At 44.9% G+C, this 26,299-nt stretch overlaps 1 protein-coding gene and 1 non-coding gene across 4 annotated transcripts; both read left to right on the forward strand.

Annotated features, from left to right (window-relative positions):
- GTF3C2 (general transcription factor IIIC subunit 2) lies at positions 1–25,860 on the forward strand. Of its 3 annotated transcripts, none has more exons than XM_059660287.1 (19): positions 1–793; positions 10,564–10,834; positions 10,997–11,318; positions 11,928–12,213; positions 16,349–16,443; positions 17,411–17,506; positions 17,653–17,751; positions 18,545–18,772; positions 18,956–19,067; positions 19,284–19,392; positions 20,439–20,464; positions 20,659–20,788; positions 22,805–22,949; positions 23,055–23,216; positions 23,414–23,501; positions 23,728–23,856; positions 24,139–24,291; positions 24,438–24,545; positions 24,826–25,860. In XM_059660287.1, the coding sequence occupies exons 2-19, from the start codon at positions 10,588–10,590 to the stop codon at positions 25,042–25,044; spliced, it is 2,754 nt and encodes a 917-aa protein (XP_059516270.1). In that variant the 5' UTR covers positions 1–793; positions 10,564–10,587; the 3' UTR covers positions 25,045–25,860. The 3 variants fall into 3 exon arrangements, with proteins under 3 accessions (XP_059516270.1, XP_059516271.1, XP_059516272.1); XM_059660288.1 differs by having other exon boundaries at positions 17,429–17,506; XM_059660289.1 differs by lacking the exon at positions 24,438–24,545.
- Positions 12,402–12,508, forward strand: LOC132214140 (U6 spliceosomal RNA). Its single transcript, XR_009448217.1, has one exon. It is a non-coding gene; the product is annotated as a U6 spliceosomal RNA (small nuclear RNA).
- Positions 25,861–26,299: the final 439 nt, after the last annotated feature.

Here is a 26,299-nt window from a genome sequence, read left to right on the forward strand (position 1 = left end):
TCTCCTATTGTCTGTGGAGACCCGTGAAACTGTATGGCTTTAAGTGCTTCGGGAAAGGGCAGAATTCACTACATTCTTTCTTCACCCGCATCCCAGCTCCTAGTGAGGGAGCGCAAAGCCGAAACCAAGGCCCATGTCCAAGCCGGAGTCTCACTCGCGCCGGGTCCCCACGTCAGGCCTTCCTCCCGCTCCTTCCCTCTCGGGTCCACCCTGGACTTCACTGGCGGCCGCATCTGCGGGAGGGGGCGGGGCCCCGCGGCCTCCTGGCGCCCGCTTCGCGGATTCCTTTGTCTCCCGGTCTCTGTCTTTGGCTCCAACGTCGCGGGTGAATGCTCACACCCGTCCTGGCCCTGCCGCCAGGGGCCCCGCCGTCTTGAAGGAAACCCAGCGCACTGCACAGCAGCGCACTCCACAGCAGCACACCCAAGTCCCCGAGACGCCGCGTGGGAACCGAGTGGGCGCGGCGAGCGTCACCGCGCAGGCGCCAATCTCACCTTCAGACACTGCAATTCCCAGAAGGCCGTGCAGCAGCCTCGGCGCTGCTGAGCCAGGAGCTGCTCCGGCTCGGGAAGGGATCGGGAGCGCTCGCCGCATTGCATTGTGGAATACATAGTGCAACAGAAAACTCTCTGGCACAAACTCCCAACCGAACTCACGTGTTTACCTTGTGCACTACCCTCGGCGGCCGGGATGGGCCATCAATGAAGAGTAGCTACAGGGTGACGTCATAAATCCGCGACCAGACGGGCGGCGCCATCTTCGAACTTGGACTTCCGGAAGGACTTTGGTGAGGGTGAGTGTACAGCCGTGGGGTGTGCGGGGGGCCCCACGATTACTCCTCCTCCTTGTTCGGTGGCGCTAAAATATTGGCTCCGCTATCCCCACTCTGCACAGACAGCATCGCGACCTCCAGCCCCTGGGCCGCTCTAGAAACCATTATGCTCCCCAATTCCTTACCCGCCGTGGCAAGAGTGCATCCCCCATCTCTGCAAACCGCGGTCTTGCCTTCTTCACTCACGCGGTGTCCGCAACACAGCATCCTGTGTCCTGGCCTGGGCGCTGCTTACATGACCCCCCTCGACGCTGCGAACCGACCGTAGTCCTCGACCTTAGAGAGCTCAGGGCTGGCCGCGGGCACGGGCTATGCGGAAAGCTGCCCCCACGCCCCGGGCTGCGGGAGCAGGCGGGCGCCCGGGTCAGCCTCCTCATCCCGCTGTGTCCCTGCCTCTTCCTCCGCGCGGCTCCTCTAACCTTGGGGGTTGTGCCCCGCGCGCTGCAACCTCATTGGCGCAGTCGAGGGCCAGTGAGGTTTCCTGGTCGGGCCCGTTTCTCCCGGGGCGAGTTGGCTGGGGAGGCAGAGATGACGACGGCAACCCCACCCAGCACTCGGGTAGCGTGGTGCAGGGGATGGCCAAGCCTCTTCGCCCAGCGGCACATTGTTGCGCAAACTTAAGTCGTTCCTGTGCCGTTAGCACTTTTGCCATCATTCTTACCAACTGTACTGTTATGTTCTTAAGAGTTTAAATTGATTCATTTTTAAAGTTTAAGTGCTTTAGTCTCTAAGCAATATAGATGAACCCATGAAGTTTCATGGGCTTGTTCTAGTTTTTCATACAAGTTAAAATAAAAACACAGTCGAGTAAATTGTTCATTTTTATACCATTAAAATAATTTTGCATACCACCAGTTGTACCAAAACTTTGGGAAATGGTATGTTAGACCAAACAGTGAGTTTCAAGTAATTCCATGTGTGAGGAACAGTGTTATCTAGTTAGTTTCCTTCACTGAGGAGGTCAGGCAGGCAGCCTGGAGTATCTTGGAAACCAGACAAGTTGGGGTGCAAATGTAAAATTTTATAAACTGTAAATTAATTTAGTCTACATTTACTAAACACCCTTCACTTGTGTCCAAAATTTGTTTTGTGAAATCATAAATGGAAATTAACCACCGTATCCTGCTGCTGCCTTTTAAAGCAGTGTATCTGTAAAAGGGACTTTTGTGCCCTGGCTGGTTTGGCTCAGTGGATAGAGCATCGGCCTGCGGACTGAAGAGTCCCGGGTTCGATTCCGGTAAAGCATCAGTGGGTGATTCTCTCTCATCATTGATGATTCTCTCTCTCCCTCTCCCTTCCTCTCTGAAATAAATAAAAATATATTTTAAAAAAAGTAAAAGGGACTTTTGTACCTTGAGAAGTTAGTCATGCAATCAACGAAGGTTAATTATTACACTTACCATATAGCAGGTTCTAGATAGGCAAGATTCCTATCTTATGAAACTTTCATGGATGATAGATATGAAATAAGTAAATACCCCATATATCTTATAATAAGAGAATTCAGGACAAACTAAAAAGCTATATGTGATATTCATATTAAGAAAAAAGTACTAGAAGAAAATAAAATAGGATATGTTTATGTCAGTGGGGTAGAAAATGCCTTTTTAAAAAATATATTTTTATTGATTTCAGAAAGGAAGGGAGAGGGAGAAACATCAATGATGAGAAAGAATCATTGATTGGCTGCCTCCTGCACACACCCTGCTGGGGATTGAGCCTGCAACCCAGGCATGTGCCCTTGACTGAAATTGAACCCAGGACCCTTCAGTCTGTAGATGGATGCTCTAGCCACTGAGCCAAACCAGCTAGGGCAGAAAATGCCTTTTTAAGACACAAAACAAACAGAAGCCATAAAGGAGAAGGTTGAGAAATTTAACTCATAAAAGTAAAAAAATTTTTTTTGGTTAATACCGGTGGATATTTTCCCATTGCTTTTCAGAGAGAATGTGAAGGAGGGAGGGAGGGAGGGAGGGAGAAAGGGAGAGGGAGAGGGAGAGGGAGAGGGAGAGGGAGAGAAACATTAATGTGAGAGAGACACAATGATTGGTTGCCCTGACCGGGGTAGGGGGACCTCACAACCCAATAGGTGCCTTTGACTGGGAATCAAACCCAAGACCCTTCTGTGCGCAGTCTGATGCTCTAAACACTGACCCACACCAGCCAGGCTAACTCATAAAATTTTATTTCAGTTTAGGAAGAACGTTATAAACAAAGTTAAAAGAAAAGTAAGTACTTGTAACATAAGCAGCATAACTCCACAGATCAATAAGGAAAACATCAATTTGCCATATAGAAATATGGACATATTATATGTACCGGCAGTTCATGAAAGACATAGATATCCAACATATAAAAAGGAATTAACTTTGCCCTAGCCGGTTTGGCTCACTGGATAGAGCGTCGGCCTGAGGACTGAAGAATCCCGGGTTTGATTCCAGTCAAGGGCATGTACCTTGGTTGCAGGCACATCCCCAGTGGGGAATGTGCAGGAGGCAACTGATCGATGCTTCTCTCTCATCGATGTTTCTAGCTCTCTATCCCTCTCCCTTCCTCTCTGTAAAAAATCAATATTTTTTTTTAAAAAGGAATTAACTTCAATTATCAGGTCAATAAAAATAATAAAATATGGAGGAATTCTTTCACCGACCAGATTGGCAAGGGTTTGGTAAAATGGCTATGTATAATTAGTGGGACTATAAATTGGTTTTTGTTTTGATGAACTATTTTTTTAAAAATTGATTTCAGAGAAGGGAGAAGGAGAGAGAGAAAGAAGCATTAATGATGAGAGAATCATTGATCAGCTGCCTCGTGCATGCCCCACATGGGGATTGAGCCCACAACCCAGTCATGTGCCCTGACTGGGAATCAAACCACCACTAAGCCACACTGGCTGGGCTATTAATTTAAAAATATGCATACCCTTCAACCTGATTATTATGTTGCAAATATTTCTTTTAACTTTGATTATAATGTTCTTCCTAAACTGAAGTTAAAGTTTATGAGTTAGCCCTGGTCAGTGTGGAATATAGAATTTCACTTCAGATGCTCAGTCTAGAAAAATAATTTTCATTAATGAAGAGATCTGTACTAGAATATATATTGCAGTTATTGTTTGTGATAGTATTATAACCCAGTTGTCCTTAAATGGGAAATACCTAATAAACTATAATTCTATAGAATACCATATAGTAACCAAGAAGAATCAGATAAATATACACGTATTGATTCAGAAAATCTTTAAGACATGTAGTATAGAAATTCTCGTGGCCGATGTCCATTTAACTGACATTCTCCATTTCCTTTGTAAAGCATACAGATTGATGCCCATGGCACACTGAATGTTGGAAGCTACATAGGCTTTTCTCAAATAGGCCTGATAGCTCTGCCTCCACTAGTTGAGTTGAATGCTTGTCAAGAGTCATTGTATGGGTTCCGAACCGGTTTATGTTAGTTGGTATGTCATTATATTTATACTAGATGCCCAGTGCATGAAATTTGTGCATGGGAGAGAGGTCCCCTCAGCCCAGCCTGCACCCTCTCCAATCCGGGACCCCTCGAGGGATGTCTGACTGCTGATTTAGGCCCCATCCCTAAACTGGCAGTTGGACATACCTCTCACAATCTGGGACCGCTGGTTCCTAACTGTTCACCTGCCTGCCTGCCTGATCACCCTTAATTGCCACCCCCCCCCCGCCAGCCTGGTTGCCCCCAACTGCCCCCCCCCCCCCGCAGGCCTGGTCACCCCCAAATGCCCCCCCACCAGCCTGGTCACCCCAACTGCGCCCCCTGCCGGCCTGGTTGCCCCACACAGTTCAGTCGTTTGGTCGCCCTTCACTGACCCCCCTGCCGGCCTGGTTGCCCCACGCAGCCTGCTGTTCGGTCGTTGCCGGGGTCCAACCCCAGCAGGTCCAGGGGTCCCCAAAGGTGTGGACGGAGTCGGCGAAGAATGAATGACACGGAGGCTGAGTTCAGTTGATCATCATAGCCGGGTTCTCTTGTCAGGGTCTCCAGGTAGGTTCTGTTCAGGTTCTCCAGTCAGGTTCAGTGTCCAGGTTCCAGTCAGGTTCTCCTGCCAATCTCTGTAGTCAGGTTCAGTCCAGGATCCCTTGCCATGTTCTCCCGCTAGGCTCTGTCTCTAGGCTCCGAGGCCAGTCCCTCTCCAGGATCCTCCGGCATGCTCTCTCCAGCAAAGTTCTTCTGTCTCTAGGCTACGTGTAGATTCTGTCTTCTTGATTCTGTTCTAAGTTCTGAGTGTTTCTGTCTTGTTACAACTGTATTTATACCAGTTGATTCAATCCTATCAATCTCTATTACAAAGGTTAGGGCGTTTCTTATCTCCATTCCAGGGAGAAAAGATTATGTAGTTTAAGCATGATTGTTCGTAGTTAAAGGGATTAATTACCCGCCTGGCACTTAGTTGAGGGGTTTTATTCCCTCCCTAACTTCAGGGGAAAATCCCTACCTGGGGATTCAACCTTTCTCGGAGAGATGACCTTGGTTAAAACACAGCACCAAGAAGGTGAGAAAACATATTAAGAACCGTATGCCATATATGCCAGGTCCCTTGAAACAGCAAGGATGGACCGGCTCCCGGCAGGTCGTTACTGTGACGGCATCCCAGACAATTTGCATTATTAGTACAGATTATTGTGTTATATATTTAAATTTTAAACACATTTGAGTACGAAAGAATTATCTCTAAGTTGAAAAATGGCAAATACACAGGTATTTTATTGTTATCCTTTGTATTCTACATATAAGTATTCTGTATCAACTAAAAGTTTTATAAAAATAATTGTAAAAAAGAAAAGGACGCAAACTAAGTTGAATGCTTTGGAAACACAAAAGAGGCTAGTGTGCAAAAAAGCTGCCAAATAGTTGTGAGTGAGACAATTGTAAAAGATTGAGGAACATCTGGAAGGTTACTGCACTTGAATTTCTTCTCAAGAAAAGACAATGTTTCAAGAAAGTAATGGTAAGTAGCTTCAGTGCTGCTGAGAGGTCAAGTTCAATAAGACTGAGAAGTGAATTGAATTAATTGGCAGCAATTACTGAGGACTTTTAGCTTCAGGGATGAGGCGGGGGCAATATCCTAGTTAGGAGGAAGCAGGATAATTAAAATGTAAGGGCAGACAACTCTTTCAAAAGTTTGTGAGATGGAGGAGGAACATATTAGTTGGAGGAGGAATGTGGGTTGAAGGATAATTTGTGTGTTAAGATGCGAATTGTAAACATTTAAATGCTCCTTGGCTCTGGCTGGTGTTGCCCAGTAGATAGAGCGTTGGCCTGCTCACCGAAGGGTCTCGGGTTTGATTCCCGGTCAAGGGCACGTACCTGGGTTACAGATTTGATCCCTGGCACCAGTCAGGGCATGTAGGGGAGGCAACCAATCGGTGTGTCTCTCTCACATTGATGTTTCTCTCTCTCTCTCTCTCTCTCTCTCTCTCTCTTTCCCTCCATCTGTCCCTTCTACTCTCTCTAAAAAATCAATGGAAAAAAAATATCCTCAGGTGAGGATTAACAAAAAACAAAAAGAGATCAATGCTTTTTGGAAGATGCCCATAGAGAGGAAAAGAATAAATGACTAGTTTCCTTAAGAAGGCAGAAAATGGGGCTTGAACGCTGTGGAAGGTGTGGCCTTAGAAAGTGGATGAGGGAGGAGTCTGGATGCAGGGAGGATTAGGCTACTTTGCAAGAAATCGAGGTATTTCCCATCTAATGGCTTTAAGTTGTGTTTCAGAAACCAGAGGCAAAGTCATCTGCTGAGAACCAGGGGATCAGACATTGGGAGAGAGAGGGTGTCGAGTGACTAAGAGAGGAAGTGTGATTGAGTAGCTTAGATGCACACAATGAAGAAGGTGGATGATTGGTTCATCTAAGGCTCGAGTTTTGCCACACCTGTGAAACAAAAGACAGAAAGAAAGGAAGTTCATAATGCCAATAGAGTCTGATTAAAGAAATCTAAGCTAGATTGGATGTGGCTGCTGCCACAGGGAGAAATTGGAGAGATCAATGAATAGTGGCTAGATATGGTTGAAGAATAGATACCGTGATAGCAGTTGAGCTGTAATGATGGGAGGCTGTGATCAGATAGTGGATGTCTTAGTGATTTTGGAGGTTAAAAGGTGTTACGTGATGACAGGGTCCAGGGTGTGACAGCGGAGCGATTAGCAGTGCTTTAGCTGAATGTCACAAGCTTCAAAGGAACAGGATTTTTGCAGAAGAGGAAGGACTGTTTGTCAAGCAGTGGCATTGGAGAGGAACTGAGAATTCACTGATCCCACTTTCTAACCTGGGGTAAGTGGGGTGTGAGAAAAAGAGCAACCTCCACTTGAGAGCCTGGAAAGCTAGAGGTTCCATTCCCTGGAAATCTACCATCCAAGATTCTGAATGTGATCTAGGTCTTGCTGATCACATGTGCTCTTAAGGAACTCAAACTTGGACCTGAGCTTAGAGAGGGGAGAGGCAGGCCGGCGTGCGTGCATTTTCCTGGTGCAGATGGTGGCAGTGGAGAGGTTCTGGATTTGGGAGCCAGAGTGGTGTCTTCCCCATTCACTTGATCACATTCTGATTGTAGAGGCAACTTGTTTATGGAGGCATAGCTGTGCAGGGGCTTCTTTTTCTTTCTTTTCTTTTTTAAGTGTATTTTTATTGATTTTTCAGAGAGGACGGGAGAGTGAGAGTGTGAGAGAAACATCGGTGATGAGAGAGAATCATTGATCGGCTGCCTCCTGCATGTTCCTTACTGGGGATCGAGCCCACAACCCAGGCATGTGCCCTTGACTGGAATTGAACTCAGGACCCTTCAGTCCGCAGTCCAGTGCTCTGTCCACTGAGCCAAACCGGCTAGGGCAGGGGCTTCTTGATTCAGTAAGTGGATCCCCTCATGGCATAGGAGAGGCCATGTGGTTCATCAGTCAGTAGCTATAACACAACTTCCCAATTTGGCAAATACTTCTTCCCACACTGTTTTCCCCCCAACCCTCCCAATGCAGGGGATTCTCAAACTTGAGTGTGCATCAGAGTCTCCTGAAAGACTTGTTATAACAAGTGCTGGCCCCATCCCAGAGTGTCTAATTCATTAGGTCTGGCATAGGACTGGAAATGTGCATTTTAACAAAATTTCAAGTGATGCTGAGGCTGCCAGTTCTGGGACCACACTTTGAGAACCACTGTTGTGAACCATTTCATACCCTTTAATAAATCCCTCATAGCTCGAACTGACTAGAAAGTGTTCTGTTCTATGCAACTAGACCTTGGCCAATAGAGAAGGCAACAATCATTCACATTTTGTCCTTACCTGCTTGAACTGCCAATGATTAAAGAAATAGTTCTTGCCGAAACCGGTTTGGCTCAGTGGATAGAGCGTCGGCCTGTGGACTGAAGGGTCCCAGGTTCGATTCCGGTCAAGGGCATGTACCTGGGTTGCGGGCATATCCCCATTGGGGGATGTGCAGGAGGCAGCTGATCGATGTTTCTCTCTCATCGATGTTTCTAGCCCTCTATCTCTCTCCCTTCCTCTCTGTAAAAAATCAATAAAATATATTTTAAAAAAAAAGAAAGAAATAGTTCTTGCATTTCCTGAAGATTTTGCTTTATGTGTTTGATACTATGTTACTTGATGTCTAAAGTTTTATGATATTTATATATTTTATATGATTTGAAGTTTTATTCATTATAAAGTACTTTCTTTTTGTCCCATTTAATACCTTTCCCCCTGAATTCAACTTTGCTATTGCCATCGAAACTCCTTTTTGCTTACATTTTCCCTGTATATTTTAATTCACCTTTTTACTTTCAGCTTTATTAATTTTAGAGAGAGTAAGGGAGAGGAAGAGAGGATAGAAACATCCATGATGGCCGTAGCTGGTTTGGTTCAGTGGACAGAGTGTCGGCCTGTGGACTGAAGGGTCCCGGGTTTGATTCCAGTCAAGGGCATATGCCCAGGTTGTGGGCTCAATCCCCAGTGGGGGGCATGCAGGAGGCAGCCGATCAGTGATTCTCTCTCATCATTGGTGTTTCTCTCCCTCTCCCTCTCCTTTCCTCTCTGAAATCAATAAAAACATATTTTTTAAAAAGGAAAGAAACATCAATGATGAGAGAGAATCATTGATCGGCTGCCTCCTGCATGCCCCCCACTGGGGATTGAGCCTGCAACCTGGGCATGTGCCCTGACAGGGAATTAAACCGTGTCCTCCTGGTTCATGGGTCAATGCTCAACCAATGAGCCACACTAGCCAGGCTGTTACTAATTTTGAATGGAGTAGTTCTGTCAGGGCTTCCTATTTACCAAAGAACAATGCAGGTAGATTCTCACTGACCTCCATTTACTTTGGCATTGTTATATTCTATCTTTAGCACATGATGTTATAGTGTGTCCTTAACACCTGAGTTAGAGAGTTGGCTGTTATAATTTATAATCCACTTAGGTTGTTGTGAACTTTTAATTTGTACGATATTTCTTATGGTGTTTTCATTAGCAAACTTCTCTACTGAGGCTGATGATTTCTTTATTCTGAAGACACATACAGACCTATGGGGAGTTCCCTCCTCATATTTGAACTATTTCTCCCCCTTTGACCCAGGCAAGTAGGTTTTTCTGGCTGAAAACTGTGCCCTGGGCAGAGTTCTTTGTTGCTCAGGTTTTTGGTTGGTATCAATGTTTTGTTTCTCTCCATCAGTTGACTTTGGTCCATGGTTATACAGCTGATTTTCTAGGTTTGAAGAAAATGAAGATTCATGACCGTTTTAAAATCCATTCTTCAATGTGGGGAAAGCCTCTTTTTTTCTCAAATATGTTAATATATTGATTTGAGAGAGACATCGATGTGTTGTTCCACTTACTTACGCGCTAATTGCTTGATTCTTGTGTGTGTCCTGACCGGCGGGTAATGAACCCCAACCCGCAGACGTGGTATATCGGGATGACACTGTAACCAACTGAGCTCCCGACCAGGGCAGGGAAAAGTCTCTTAATGTAGTAGGATGTTCCTTAATTGTCTCAAAGCCTCCCACCTCCCCCACCCAGGTAAAAGACTGATGACAGGGCACAAGAGAACTGTTTTACTTGTTTTTAAATAAATCTGTTCCTGCCCTAACCGGTTTGGCTCAATGAATAGAGTGTTGGCCTGCAGACTGAAAGGTCCCAGGTTCAATTCCGGTCCAGGGCATGTACCTTGGTTGCGGGCACATCCCCAGTAAGAGGTGTGCAGTAGGCAGCTGATCCATGTTTCTCTCTCATTGATGTTTCTAACTCTCTATCTCTCTCCCTTCCACTCTGTAAAAAAAATCAATAAAATATATTTAAAAATAAATAAATAAATAAATCTGTTCCTTGACTAATATTTGTAAAGATGGCTTTTAGCGCTAGACATTCACTGCAGTTTCATTACAAGAAATGTTATGAGCTTTAAATAATGTAAATAAAGCACTTACTACAGTGCTTGCACATAGCAAGTGTTTAAAAAAAATGGTAGCTGTATTATTTGTTTGTTATTATCAGCTTCACTAGCCTGTAAGTTCCATGAGGGCAGGGATCTTGTCTGTCTTGCTTATTGTCATAACACCAGTTCCTAGAACAGTGCCTGACATAGAAGATGTTTAGTAATTATTATTGAAGGAAGCTTAGGTTTCTGGTTGTGGGAGGGGCAGTGAGGGGAGGAAAGTAGAAAAATCTGAGTCAGTACAAATAGCTTTCACCTTCTCTTCATCTGTATGTCTGTGTGCAGGGGCAACCATTCTAGGGGGTGCTGATGGACACCTGCGGGGTCGGCTATGTCGCCCTGGGGGAGGCCGGCCCCGTGGGGAACGTGACTGTAGTGGACTCTCCTGGACCAGAGGTGCTAAATCAGCTTGATGTCAGGACCACTGCAGAAACAACCAGGACAGAGGCTTCCACAGAGATGTCCTTGCCTACCTCTTTGTCTGGATTTGAGGGCTCTCTTGATGAGAAAAAGCTCCTTCCAGAACAGGAAAGCCTGTCCAGACTGGAACAGCAAGGTATGTACCGTGTCTTTTCATCTTTTTCTCTCCCTGTGCTTAGTTTAAGATGAAAGACAACAGGTTGAGTTCATAGGTCTAACAAACCTGGGTATGTTGTAGTCTGTTCTAAAGAGGTTTGAGCTCTGGTCCCATCTCATAGACACGTATTCTTCTCTACAGATCTTTCTTCGGAGATGTCAAAGGTCTCAAAGCCTCGGGCCTCCAAGCCTGGCCGGAAGAGAGGGGGTAGGACACGGAAAGGCCCCAAAAGGCCCCAACAACCTAATCCTCCACCAGCCCCTCTGGCTCCAGGTCTCTTAGATCAATCCAACCCTCTGCCCACCCCCATGCCCAAGAAACGAGGTCGAAAAACGAAGGCAGAGCTGCTACTGCTGAAGCTGTCCAAAGGCCTAGATCAGCCAGAGTCTCCAGCTCCAAAGAGGCCCCCTGAGGACTTTGAGACCCCACCTGGGCAACGACCCCGCCGAAGGGCTGCCCAAGTGTAAGGATTGGAGCTCATCTTGGTGGGGGGGTTGGGGTGGGTCAGATGTTGGAGAGATGAAAAGACTATGATGAGGTGAGCGGGCGTGGTGTCTGGGTCCTGGGGACTTGAGCAATCTTCTGGCTTTTACCTCGGCAACTTTAATCTGTTGCTAACTTGTCTGTCTAGGATTTTCTTTCTGGACCTTGTATCCTATCGATTTTTCACAATTCCCCCCCTCAGGTCTTCATTACAATTTTACCACTCAATATATATCAGTATATACACACCTTTCTATGATTTTCTGTTGCCATCCGTGATTTTTGACTGTGGTAGAGTGAAAAGTGCTTGAGACTTGAAGTCAGAAGACCTGGTTTAGATCCCACATATGTTATCTGAATCATCTTGGCCAAGTCACTTAACTTTCCTGGATTTCTGTTTCTTTATCTATCAGAAGCGAAGGGGAAATTAATAGCTGCTTCACAGGGTCACTGTGAGGATCCAGTGCAATAAGAATCAACCAAGTGTCTGGAAAAGTGGGCTCTTAATAAAAAAATAATAAACAAAAATAAATAAAAAGTGGGCTATTGTTCCGTGTCTGTATGTCTCTGACTCTGCCCTACCCCACAGGGCACTCCTGTATCTTCAGGAATTGGCTGAAGAGCTCTCAACAGCCCTGCCTGCTCCAGTGTCCTGTCCCGAGAGCCCCAAGGTGAGCAGCCCCACCAAACCAAAGAAGATCCGGCAACAGCCAGTCTGTCAAGGTGGAGAAGAAGAGGACGACACCGCACGCGATGAAGACTTTGTTCTCAAGGTTGAAGCTGAAGATGGAGAGGAAAGTGAGGTCCCAAGTGAGAGCTCATCTGACCCGGAGCCTGCTGTGCCCCGAAGCACCCCACGAGGATCCACTTCAGGGGTAACTGAATGGGCAAGAAAGTGAATGAAGGAACTTATAGGATTATTAGGGGGTCAAGAGGGTACCCAGAAGGAAGGCTTTGGCCTAATAACTATGATGACAAAAGAGGTAAAAGAAGAAAGAAACAACTTTAAATACAGTTGAGATTGCAGGGGCTAAGGGTGTAAGTAAATAAGATTATTCATTCAGTGCTCGCTTCGGCAGCACATATACTAAAATTGGAACGATACAGAGAAGATTAGCATGGCCCCTGCGCAAGGATGACACGCAAACTCGTCAAGCGTTCCATTTTTGTTTTTTTTTTCATCTTTCTTTCTTTCTTTATTTTATTGCTTAAAGTATTACAAAGGGTATTACATACGTGTCCTTTTTTCCCCCCCGCCCTTGACAATCCCCTGGCCTCCCCTACCCCCCAGTGTCTTATGTCCATTGGTTATGCTTATATGCATGCATACAAGTCCTTCGGTTGATCTCTTACCCCCCTCCCTCCTGCCCCCCAACCCTCCCCAGCCTTCCCGCTGCAATTTGACAGTCTGTTTGAGGCAGCTCTGCCTCTGTACCTATTATTGTTCAAAAGTTTATAATGGTCTCTATTATCCATGAATGAGTGAGATCATGTGGTATTTTTCCTTCATCGACTGGCTTATTTCACTTAGCATAATGCTCTCCAGTTCCATCCATGCCATTGCAAATGGTAAGAGTTTCTTCTTTTTTACAGCAGCATAGTATTCCATCATGTAGATATATCACATTTTTTGAATCCATTCATCTACTGATGGGCACTTAGGCTGTTTCCAAATCTTAGCTATGGTGAATTGTGCGGCTATGAACATATGGGTTGCATATATCCTTTCTGATTGGTGTTTCTGGTTTCTTGGGATATATTCCTAGAAGTGGGATCACAGGGTCAAATGGGAGTTCCATTTTTAGTTTTTTGAGGAAACTCCATAATGTCTTCCATAGTGGCTGCACCAGTCTGCATTCCCACCAGCAGTGCACGAGTGTTCCTTTTTCTCCACATCCTCTCCAGCACTTGTCGTTTGTTGATTTGTTGATAATAGCCAGTCTGACAGGTGTGAGATGGTACCTCATTGTTGTTTTGATTTGCATCTCTCGGATGATTAGTGACTTTGAGCATGTTTTCATATGTCTCTTGGCTTTCTGAATGTCCTCTTTTGACAGGTGTCTATTTAGGTCCTTTGCCCATTTTTTGATTGGATTGTTTATCTTCCTTTTGTTAAGTTGTATGAGTTCCCTATAAATTTTGGAGATTAGGCCCTTATTGCCGGGGTCCAACCCCAGCAGGTCCAGGGGTTCCCAAAGGCGTAGACGGAGTCGGCGAAGAAGGAATGACACGGAGACAGCATTCAATTGATCAGCAGCCTAGCCAGGATCTCTAGCCCGGATCTCCAGCCAAGTTCTGGTCTGGATCTCCAGAGAGGTTCTGCTGTTTATTGTCTTGTTACATCCATATTTATCCCAGTTGATTTTAATCCAGTCAATTTCTATTACAAAGGTTAGGGCGTTTCTTATCTCCATTCCAGGGAGTAAAGATTATGTAGCTTAAGCATGATTGTTTGTAGTGATTAACTACCCGCCTGGCACTTAGTTAAGGAGTTTCATCCCCTCCCTGACTTCAGGGAAAAATTCCTACCTGGGGAAACAACCTTTCTCGGAGAGGTGACCTTGGTTAAAACACACAGCGCTAAGGGGAGCAAACATATTAAGAACAGTATGCTATATACGCCAGGTCCCTTGAAACATATGCTGTGCAGATGTTTCTTTCCTGCAGGGACTGTGTCAAGCAGCAAGGATGGACCGGCTTCCGGCACCTTATCAGATATGACATTGGCAAATATGTTTTCCCACGTAGTAGGTTTTCTTGTTGTTTTGTTGATGGTTTCTTTTGCTGTGCAGAAGCTTTTTATTTTGATGTAGTCCCATTTGTTCATTTTCTCTTTAGTTTCAAGTGCCCTAGGATCTGTATCAGTGAAGAAATTGCTTTGGCATATGTCTGAGATTTTGTTGCCTTTGGATTCTTCTAGAATTTTTATGGTTTCCCGTCGTACATTTAAGTCCTTTATCCATTTTGAATTTATTTTTGTGTATGGTGTAAGTTGGTGATCTAGTTTCATTTTCTTGCATATATCTGTCCAATTTTCCCAACACCACTTATTGAAGAGACTATCTTGGCTCCATTGTATGTTCTTGCCTCCTTTGTCAAATATTAATTGAGCATATTGGTTCAGGCCGGCGTTCCATATTTGTAAAAAAAAAAACACACAAAAAAACAAAAAACATTATTCATTCATTTATTGAACATCTGTCCTAGCCAATTTGGCTCACTGGTTAGAGCGTCGACCCATGGACTGAAGGGTCTCAGGCTCAATTCCAGTCAAGGGCATTGTATCTCAGTTGCAGGCTTGATCTCCACCTGGTTGGGGCATGTGCAAGGAGGCAACCAATCGATGTGTCTCTATCACTTTGATGTTTCTCTCTCTATGTCTCTCCCCCTCCCACTCTCTAAAAATCAGTGGAAAAAGAATCCTCTCCGGTGAATATTAAAAAAAAACACCCTAAAACATATATTGAGCATCTGCTGGGAGCTAGGAAACACACATGTGAATAAGGCAGAGTCCTGCCTCACAAAGTTCAGTGTGATAAGTGCTAGACCAGGAGTGATCAAAATGCGTTAGCCATATGGGGGCCGAGGGAAGTCAACTGCTCAGACTTCACAAAGGAACGATAGTTTAGCTAGGTCTTAAAAGGTCGATGGAAGTTTGCTAGAGAGATTGGTTTTCCCAGAAATTGATTATGGCTACAGCATAAGGCTTTGGGTGAAGTGGGGTTTAAACTAGAGAGGATAAAAGGAGTGAGAGTAGGAGCCATCAAAGGTGTGTGCTTAATTGTGGTAAAATCTACATAACTGAAAACTTACCATTTAAAAATGTATAGTTCACTGGCATTTAGTGCATTCGCAATGTTGGGCAACTACTAAAACTATCCATTTCCAAGATGTTCTCATCATCCCAGATAGAAAGAGTGGGGTACGTGGGAGAGGCAAAGATGGGCAGGTGATGAGCTCACTCACATGTTGAGCTGGAAGTGCCTGTGGACCGTGGACCATCCTGGGGACATCTGGTCACCAGTCATAATTGTATGTGGGACCAGTGCCTTGGCTTAAGTGCACCATTTAAGGGAGCATCAAATTCTTAGAAATCAGGATAACTATTTTGATACATTTTTAAAAATCAAAATTAATTTAAATTTATAATGACCAAAATACCAAATTTTAAATAAAGACAGGGACTGTATTACTGATTTTCCTTTTGCCTCAGGCTCTAATATTGCTTGGCACCACTGTATGGATCTAGAGTTTGTAGAAAATTGAAAACTAGTGAAGTTTGAGTTTACAAGTTTAAAATGTAAACTTGATAAATGGGTAATGATGGTAGTCAAACTTTATAACCAGGTATAATGCTGGGACATGGGGTAAAATGACCAGGAGTGCATGTATAGAGGGTGGAAAAGAAGTCAGAACGTCTCTGAGACCAAATCTATCAGAGGAGGGAGAGCCAGCAAAGGAATATTAGAAAGATGGGAGGAATAAGGAAAGACTACTCCATAGGGCAAGAGTTTTAAGAAGTAAATGGAAATCTTCTAAATCCAATGTGTGGAGACGTCAAGGAAAATGTTCAAAAAACATATAACAGTTTTACAGTTTTAAAATATATATATTTTTACTTATTTCAGAGAGAAAGGGAGAGAGAGAAACATCAATGATGAGAGAGAATCATCAATCAGCTACTTCCTGCACACCCCACTTCAGGGATGGAGCCTGCAACCCAGGCATGTGCCCTGACCATGAATCGAACCGCGACTTCTTGGTTCATAGGTCGACGCTCAACCACTGAGCCACACCAGCCAGGCAGATTTTGCAGTTTTGATGGAGAAGTAGGAGCAGAAGGTGGAGAAGTCATTGTAATGATTATAACAGAAACCTTTTAAGATTCTGATACGGCAAAGGTTAGAGGGGAAGTTGTGCCAAGAAAAGTAAAAGCTGAGAAAGCTGTGTCCTGGGAACTTTCTCTGGCTATAAAATTCTCTCCTTGACACTTTCTTCATTTGACCCCAGAAGCAGAAGCTGCACTGCCGGGGCATGGCTCCCAATGGCTTATCCAATCACATCATGGCTCCTGTCTGGAAGTGCCTCCATCTCACCAAGAACCTGTGAGACTTGGGGAATGGGGCCTGGGGATGAAGGGTGGTGGTGGAGTGTACAGAATGATCTAGAAGTGGGGCTGTGAGAAAGAGGGCGGGCACTCACAGGGTAGAACACTGAAGACATTCATAAATAAACGACACTGCTCCAAAGGCAAAAGCTTCAGAGCTGTGCTGTCTGTTATGGTAGGCAGTAGCTGCATGTAGCCATTTAAAATTCAAAGTCCAGTTTCTCCTTTGCAATAGCCCGATTTCAAGTGCCCAGCTACCAGCGCATATATTGGACAGATAATAGGTCACTCACATCATCACAAAGTTTTTCTTTTTTTAAAAATATATTTTATTGATTTTTTACAGAGAGGAAGGGAGAGGGATAGAGAGTTAGACACATCCATGAGAGAGAAACATCGATCAGCTGCCTCTTGCACACCCCCTACTGGGGATGTGCCCACAACCAAGGTACATGCCCTTGACCGGAATCGAACCTGGGACCCTTCAGTCCGCAGGCCGACGCTCTATCCACTGAGCCAAACCGGTTAGGGCACAACGTTTTTCTTTTAATTGATTATTTTAATTTTATCTTTTAGAGAGAAAGGAAGGGAGAGAGAAAAAAACTGATATGAGAGCAAAACATCAATCGGCTGCCTCCTGCACACCCTCTACCATGGATCAAACCTGCTACCGGGGCATGTGCCCTGAGCAAGGAATCGAACTGGTAACCTTTTTTTAAAATATCTTTTTATTTATTTCAGAGAGGAAGGGGGAGAGAGAGAGACATCAGTGATGAGAGAGATTCATTGATTGGCTGCCTCTTGCACACCCCACACTAGGGGTCATGTGCCCTGACAAGGAATTGAACTGTGACCTCCTGGTTCATAGGTTGACACTCAACCACTGAGCCACGCTGGCCAGGGCCATTATCACTGAAAGTTTTATGGGGCAGAACTGCTTAGAATTGATCTCTTCCTTCGTTAAGGCTTCTCTGTCCCTCTAGCCGAGAACAGAAGCATTCATACTGGGAGTTTGCAGAATGGATTCCGTTAGCCTGGAAGTGGCACTTGTTATCTGAACTGTAAGTTGAAGAGACGTCGTTGAAGCCTTGGAGGGGTGGTGATGCCACTGGAGACGAAGGGTGACAGAGGATCTGGATTTATGATGGGAATCCTGGAAAAGGAGAAGCTTCCCAATTCAGGCTGTTGTTCCCTTTGCCTTCCCTAGTGAGGCAGCTCCCTACCTGCCCCAGGAGGAGAAGTCTCCACTGTTTTCTGTACAACGTGAAGGACTTCCTGAAGATGGCACACTCTACCGCATAAACAGGTGAAGATTGCATCTCTTTCTCTAATTCTAGGAGACAGAAGTAGGAAAAATAAATGTTGAAAGGGAAGGCAGATTGACCCTGTTCTTCCCCTGATGCCGGTCCCGTTGATCCCAAGGGTCTGAGTCCTGGGTAGATCTGGTCAGTCCCCTCTAGTTTGCAGTGCTCGTTGCTACTGGCCAGACGGAAGGACACTATGGAGGCTGAGGGTCAAACCGGTTTATAAGATCATCTATACTCAGATAGTCCCTGACAGACTGGCCGTGGAGAGAACACTGTAGTTACCAGGATGCACAGCCTGATGTCTTTGAAGGTGAACTAGAACAGAATGACTGGGAGGGAAAGGAGGAAGATACAAATGTGAGTTAGGACTGTTCTCACCTGTAGACTGTTCTTGATATTCTGGCCCTTGCTGAAGCCAGTTCATACTCCCAGTGGAGTTCCCATTCTGTCCTCATTACCTTTTTCTTAACTAGATTTTTTAAAGCAATTTAACTTCACAGGAAAATTGAGAGGAAGAGATAGAGATTTCTGATATACCTCCTGCCCCCACGCATGCATAACCTCTCCCACTATCAACATTTCCCACCAGAATCGATGACCTCCATTGGTATAGCATAATCACTCAAAGTCCATAGTTTACATTGGGGTTCACTCTTGGTGTGTACATTCTATGGGTTTGGACAAATACTTCATTTGTCTGGATGTATCACTGCTTATTTATCCATTCACCTATGAATTTCTCATTACCTTTTATTAACTCCTTTTTTCATTCTGTCTTTGACTTTTCTCTAGATTTAGCTCGATCTCAGCACACCCAGAGCGCTGGGATGTGTCCTTCTTCACAGGGGGACCTCTCTGGGCTCTGGATTGGTGCCCAGTGCCAGAGGGGGCAGCAGCCTCGCAGTATGTGGCCCTTTTCTCCAGCCCTGACATGAATGAGACACATTCACTGAGCCAACTTCATTCAGGTCCTGGGCTACTCCAGCTCTGGGGCCTTGGAACCTTGCAGCAGGAAAGCTGGTGAGGTGGGGCTGGGACACTGCCGTGGAGGGGGCCTGAGGAGAGAAGAGTGGGACTGGGCAGGACCGGGTTTGGGTTGTGGGGGAGACTTGGATTGGTTTAAATTAGGGGAGCACACAGGCTCTAGCAGCCCGAGGCCCCCCTTCTTCCTACCCATTCTCCCCATATGGTTTCTCTCCTCAGTCCTGGCAACAGGGCTCACTTTGTCTATGGGATTGCTTGCGACCACGGCTGCATCTGGGACCTCAAGTTCTGCCCCAGTGGAGCATGGGAACTTCCAGGCACCCCTCGGAAGGTACCTCCCAGTTGATTACATGATGGCCCTTGGACTCAGCGCCAGGACAAAGGCTCTGGGTGTTCCCAGAGTAGGAGGAACGGAGTTTGGAGAGGGGTGGATGGCATTTTTTTCTAGCAACCTCATATCATATTTTCAGAGACTAGAACCTCAGAAGTTTTCTGAGAGGCTCCTGAAGGCAGCAAGCCTCAGCACAGATCTGGTCTCACCCTCTAGGCTCCTCTCCTGCCTCGGCTGGGTCTCTTGGCTCTTGCTTGCTCAGATGGGAAGGTGCTGCTGTTCAGTCTGCCCCATCCTGAGGCCCTGCTGGCACATCAGCCCCCAGGTGAGTAGCCCAGCAAGGAGAATGAGGCCACTGTAGCCATGGCCAGAACATTGCAGGGCCTGTCCATCTCCCCTGAAACTCTTCTGGCCCAGTCTCTATAGTACAAAGCCTTGCACAGTCACACCTTCCATTCCGACTTCACACGCTCTGTACTTGACCTCTCTCTCCAGCAGCCCACAAGTAGTACTCTTGCAGACTTATAACTGCCCTTCCATCACATTACCTTTATCTCCCTCTCTTCCCTGTTCTCCCTGCTCTCAGGCCTCTTCCTCTGCGGCCACAGTTAATTGGCTGTGTAAGGACGGCTAAAGGCTGAGGCTGACAGATGGGGCCAGTCTCTCCTGCCATACTGTGTTCTCCTAATGTCCTCAGCCTCTCCTGTCCTTACCTCCACACATACATGGAAACACACTCTCTTTGTTGTAAACAGGGAGAGAATATAGAGCTGAATATGAGCAAGAAGAGGAGGGTCAGGTAAAGGCAGCTCCTATTGGTTGAATTTACTGTTTTTTTAACTGTACTGAGTAAAGAAGAGGGCACCGTGGTTTGAACCCTGAGAAGGCCCACATTTGGCGAGCAGGTGGAGGAGTGGCTTGAGGAGGGACTGGGAGGTGAAGTGAAGACAAAATGGATAGACAGTTCTTTCAGGAAGTTTGGCTGTGAAGGGGAACACGTAACAGGGTAGTGTTTGGTTGGTTTAGATAGGAGACAATAGTGTGAATGTGAGAATGGCCCAGTAGGAGGAGAGAAAGTGAATGATGCAGGTGATAGGATGAGTAACCAGAGAGCAAAGTTCTTTGGGAAATGGTGAGAAGAGAGCAGAGTGGAGGGATTAGCCATTCTGATGGAAAGGATACTATCAGGTATAATAGGGGGAAAGAAGAATTTGGGGCAGAGAAAAGTGGGCTCGTACATTTGATGGTGGAAAGATAAGAGTGTAAGGGAACGTCACCATTGAAAGGGTGGGTGCTGATCTAAGAGCAAGGCTTATTAGGACCTCGGTCTTCTGGATCCAGAGGATCAGTTCTGCTCTTTTTTCCTTACAGATGCAGTGAAACCCGCCATCTATAAGGTGAGTGAGGAACCTGATGCCTTACCCAAGGCTCCATCTTCTAGAGCTTCCCTTACTGATTCCATAGTGAGTCGCTTTGTAACTCTGAGGGATCGAACACTAATTTCAATCCTGTTGGATTGAACACTAATTTGCGTCTTCATTCCAAACAATAGGTATTTCTAACCCTAGTCCCATCTCTTCTGTCCCTGCAGGTTCAATGTGTGGCAACCCTTCAGGTGGGTTCTGTGCAAGTATCAGACCCCTCTGAGTGTGGTCAGTGCCTTAGCCTGGCCTGGATGCCCACCCGGCCCCACCACCACCTGGCTGCTGGATACTATAACGGTAAAAACCAAAACCTACGGAGCTACTGCTCTTAGGCTTGCTTTGGGTTGTTGCTTCCTTTTTGGTTCAGTGTTGGGCATTACATAGTTATAAATATTCAGGCAATGAAAAAAATACAAAGAAGAAAGAGAAAAGTTATTGGAATGTTTCTACTCAGAAAAATAATTGAGTAGACGAACATAATTTCATATAGTTCTCTGTGCATATGTAAAGCTAAAAAGAAATGGGATCAAAAAAAATGGGATCATACACTATAGCAATTTTAAATGAAAAGGTATTAAGTGTAATTATACTTTAATTTTGTAGTAGAAAAGACAAGTGAAGCTGAAAGATTAGCTAAACTCCCAATAAATGTTCCTTTACCACAGAGATATTAGTTCCTTAAAGATACTTTTAAGATTAAAAAGGAAAAATAAAAATTATAAATAACATTAAGTAGTCGGAGGTATTAGGTTGTCGTTTTTAAATGACAAGTTTATTTTCAGACACTATCAGTAGCCTTTCTGCTGGGGAGTACGGAAATTGCACTGTTGTTTCTTCTCCTTATCTCTTCCACCATCTTCTAATTGTGTTTCTTTTGGTGATATTTTCACATTGTCAAGGTACATGAAACTTGATGCTGCTTTGCTGCCTTAATTCCCGAAGTTACTTAATTGTAATTTTATATTGAAATGATTGCAAGTCTCTACCACTCCTTTCATCTGTCTCTCCCTCCATTGCTGAATTATTAATTTGCTTAGCTGTAATTCACTGTCAATACGTTTTCTTCAAGAAAGGTTCATAGCCCTGACTGGTTTGGCTCAGTGGATAGAGTGTCGGCCTGCGGACTGAAGGGTCCCGGGTTCAATTCCGGTCAAGGGCATGTACCTTGGTTTCGGGCACATACCCAGTAGGGAGTGTGCAGGAGGCAGCTGATCAATATTTCTCTCTCATCAATGTTTCTAACTCTCTATCCCTCTCCCTTACTCTCTGTAAAAAATCAATAAAATATAATTTTTTTAAAAAAAAAAAAGTAAGGTTCATAGGTGTTACATTTCCTGAGTTTATGTATAGAAGAGGTTTTAGCTACATATATTTTTCCAAATTTTTATTTATTAAAATTCTACAGTTCATTAGTTTGTGGTTTTTTAAAAATATGTTTTTGCTGATATTAGAGGGAGAGGAAGACAGAGAGAAACATCGATGTGAGAGAGAAACATCGATTGGTTGTTTCCTGTACCAGGATGAACCCATAACCTGGGCATGTGCCCCAACTGGGAATCAAACCAGCAACCTTTCAGTGCACAGGACGATGCTCAACCAACTAAGCCATATTGGCCAAAGCAGTTTATCTTTATTTTAATCAAAGTTACATTTTTTATTATCCCCTGCTCTGCCAGCCTGGTCGGGGTCAACTTGTTTTGGGTCAGCCAAGTTAGTTTTTGTTGGTCCATTTGTTTTCTGTTCTCTACATTTTGTTGCTTTTGGCTCCTTGCCTATTCTCTTTGTCTTAGAGCAGAGTTGACAAACATTTCTGTAAAGGTCCTGATAGTGAATATTTTATGCTATATGGGCTATTTGGCCATTGTTGGAACTATTCAACTCCACCATTGTAAAGCGAGAGCAGCCATAGACATTAGGTAAATAAATGGGTGGGCTGTGTTCCAGTCAAACTTTATTTACCAAATCAGGTGGCAGGCTATATTTGGCCCGTGGGCTATAGGTTGCCAGCCCTCTCTTAGAAAGTTTATGTTCTTTCAAAATCCCTTTACTTATATTTAGTAGGAAGTAGAGGCTACTGAGTGCATTCAACCAACCTTTTAACTACAGGTCCCAGACTAAGATATTACTTTTTTGTTGCTTAGAATTGGACCTGAAATATCAGGTTGAGTCTTTAAACTATGGAGGGAATGGACTAGCTAATCATTATCCCTATGTCATTTCATAGAGAATCAGATATGAGGGTAGAAGATAAAATAATTAGAGCAAGGAAGAGAGAACCTGCCTTAATACCTACATGTTCTGTCCCTACCTCAGGCATGGTGGTTTTCTGGAACCTTCCCACTAACTCGCCCCTGCAGCGGATACGGCTCTCTGATGGCTCTTTGAAGCTCTACCCCTTCCAGGGTTTCCTAGCCCATGACCAGGCTGTGCGTACCCTTCAGTGGTGCAAAGCCAACAGGTTGGAATAGGAGAGTTGTGGAGGTGGGAGGTGAAGCTGGGTTAAGCTGACTCTTCCAGACTGGTTCAGATTTTAACTTCTCCCTCCTCTTTCATCTTTCCACAGTCATTTCATAGTGTCTGCAGGGAGCGATCGGAAAATCAAATTCTGGGACCTTCGACGGCCTTATGAACCAATAAATGCTATCAAGCGCTTCTTGAGTACAGAGCTGGCCTGGCTGCTCCCCTACAATGGTGTCACAGTGGCGCAGGACAACTGCTATGCCTCGTATGGCAGGACGGGGATAGGAGCAGCTCGGGGGACAGACCTAGGGTTTGGGGTGCCAGAGTGTTCCAGATTGTTGTGTGGGGAGAGGAGGGTTGAGGATTGTTTCAGTGAGGTAGTTTGAATTCTGGAAGGACATGGGGAGAAGAAATGGATCTAATCTAGAAAAAGGAAGGTTTCATTTTCTCTTTCTCCTATAGTTATGGACTCTGTGGAATTCATTATATTGATGCTGGTTACCTTGGTTTCAAGGCCTACTTCACTGCTCCTCGAAAAGGCACTGTCTGGGTGAGCCCCTCTCTTTGAAATCTTCATTATACAGGAAAATGATTCATTTACTCATCTAGTGGTGGTCGGGAAGAGGTAGTAGTTTTTTACGGAAGAAGATAGGTGTGTGGGAACTGTATCATCAGGGATATGGGTTATGATAACCTCATTTGTGTGTGTGTTTCTCCCCCGAGACTGCAGTTATTACCCGTTCACAGAACTGAAGGAATCTGCCTCTTCTTATTAGAGTCTTTCAGGATCCGACTGGCTTGGGACAATAGCTGCAGGAGATACATCCGGGGAGCTCATTGCAGCTATATTGCCTGATATGGCACTGAACCCAATAACTGTCAAGCGACCTGTAGAGCGAAGATTTGTACGTATATGAGTGTTTAATGGCAGCACCATTTATTAGTTCCCAATCCACATGACCTCCCAAATTAGTACTACAGAATTGTTCAAATTAATACCAGGTTGCACAGGTTTTATCCCCGGAAGTCTTGTTACACATAATATTGCCTACCCTAGTTCATCTGAAAATCTGTTTAAACATACTCCTTTCTCCATATAAGTCTCTCCTGCCCCAAGTCAATTTTCTCTCTTTACTTTCATTTTGTCTTCAGTCTCATGAGACCTAATCTTATGGTCTCCTTTCTAGCCTATATATAAAGCAGATCTGATGCCGTATCAGGATAGTCCTGAAGGTCAAGACCACTGTTCTGCTGCATCTGGAGCCCTCAACCCACCCAAGGCTCGAACTTATGCTGAAACCGTCAACCATCACTACTTGCTCTTTCAAGACACAGATTTGGTAAATTGGCCCAAGAGAATGGGTGTAGCACTAGGAAAAGTAGAAAACTTTAGTCCTTATATAACAGGGAATCCTAAAGCGTTCCAGCACAAAGATGCAAACCTAAGAAGCTGCTCATTGTCTCTCATTACACTTCCCCTCCCCAGGGTTCGTTCCATGATCTGCTCCGTAGAGAACCAGTGCTGCGGATGCAGGAGGGAGAGGGGCACGCTCAGCTCTGTCTGGACAGGCTGCAGCTGGAGGCTATTCATAAAGTAAGAACCTCGCCTCTTATCTTCTCCACCAGTCGCTCTCATTTTCTCCCAACTCTGGACCTGTGATCAGTGAAATGGGAGATGAAAAGCAACCAAGAGGGCTTAGGAGGGAAAAGCTCTGGAAAACTCATCTTCAAGAACTTACTTTGTTCACTGTCTTCTCACCCCCTCATGGTCCTATCCTGTCAGATTGTGGCCAGGTTTTTTGCTCTCACGGCTGGGACTCACCCTAAAACACCAACTATGAGCATCTCTCTTTTGTTTTCTATTCTCTTCACAGGTACGTTTCAGCCCAAACCTGGACTCCTATGGATGGCTCGTATCTGGGGGGCAGTCAGGGCTGGTTCGGATCCATTTTGTGCGTGGACTCACCTCCCCATTGGGCCACCGTATGCAGCTTGAAAGCCGAGACCACTTCAATGCTGTGTTCCAATCGTCCTCCCCTACTAATGGGCCTGGCTTCTCTTCAACCAGCCATCGCCTTCTGCCCCGTCCCTAGCCGTGGTCCACACAAGACCCTTGAATGAAGTCTGCCAAGAACAGATGGCCCCAGGCATAGACCATAGAAACTGGGCCTTCTTGGACAGTGATGCTGCCAGGCCTGGACCTTTCGACCTGCCTCCCAGGATTCCTTAGATACCTCTCCTTCCATCGACTTCAGCTATCAACACGGCCCCTGTGGGCAGGGAGGCTTGCCCTCCACGAACTCTCAAGGCTCCTTAGCCTAAAACTGGCTCACAAGAAACACTCAGGCCTGATCTAGGCTTGGGAGTCAAATTGCTCATATTGAGCATATTGTGAAGTGGGTAAAGCTAAGTAAAGGTACTGGGTGTTTTTGAGACCACATGTGAGTGGGTGTTTGGAAAACTGGAAGGAGTATCTGCAGGAAGGCTTCTGTCTGACTGTGTTCCAGGATCCAGGATTACTGCCCTGCCAGCTTCCTGTTTAGAGTAACCAACATGCAAGCCCACGGGGGCGGGGGTAGTAAGTTGTTGGCCTGAAGCTGCTTATAGTGGTTCTTTAACTGAGGAACACCACACACCACCAAGAGAACGGTGGTTCAGATCTTACTTGCTCCTGCTTAGGAAATATTCCTGATCACTGGTCATCTGACCCTACTTGAACACTCCTAGACAGTCATGTTTTAAAACATCGTCCTTTATATCCAGTCAGAGTATACCTCTATAGATTTTACCATTGGTATTAGGAATTCTAGTAATTCCCACCTGTGATTGCCCTTTTAAGTGTTTAAAATAGCTATCAGATGTTTCCCAAGTCTTTTCTTCTCTAGATTAAATATCTTCAGTTACCTTAACCATTCTTTTACACGTTATGATTTTTGACCCTTCATGATACTGTCACATTAAATATGTTTAACTACTTTATTTCAACCCTATATATAGATGTTTAGAACCCAAATACAGTAAGTCCACACTTATTATCAATAGCTTGTGTGACATTTTTTTTTTTATGTCTTGATTTTTAGAGATAGGGAGGGAGAGAGAAAGAGAGAATCGAATTTTTTGTTTTGTTGCACTCATTCATTCACTCATTGGTTGCTTCTTTTATGTGCCCTGATTGGAGATCAAACCCGCAATCTTGGTGTATTGGGACGATGCTCTAACCAACGGAGCTACCCAACCAGGGCAAGGTTTTGTGACTTTAAACAACATATAAGGAAACCAACTTTATCATAGGTGAATTGATATAAACAAGATTTAAGTTCCTATGGCATCTCATTATAATGAAATGAT

The sequence above is a fragment of the Myotis daubentonii genome, chromosome 12 (assembly GCF_963259705.1).
Source record: "Myotis daubentonii chromosome 12, mMyoDau2.1, whole genome shotgun sequence".
Classification (NCBI taxonomy): Eukaryota; Metazoa; Chordata; class Mammalia; order Chiroptera; family Vespertilionidae; genus Myotis; species Myotis daubentonii.

Excerpts from the sequence above, each read along its gene's own strand:
- GTF3C2 (XM_059660287.1), top strand. The coding sequence starts at position 10,588 with ATGGACACCTGCGGGGTCGGCTATGTCGCCCTGGGGGAGGCCGGCCCC. Across the intron at positions 16,444-17,410 it reads CTCCATCTCACCAAGAACCT|GCTTCTCTGTCCCTCTAGCC; the intron begins GTGAGACTTGGG and ends TCCTTCGTTAAG. Across the intron at positions 24,292-24,437 it reads TCTTTCAAGACACAGATTTG|GGTTCGTTCCATGATCTGCT; the intron begins GTAAATTGGCCC and ends TCCCCTCCCCAG.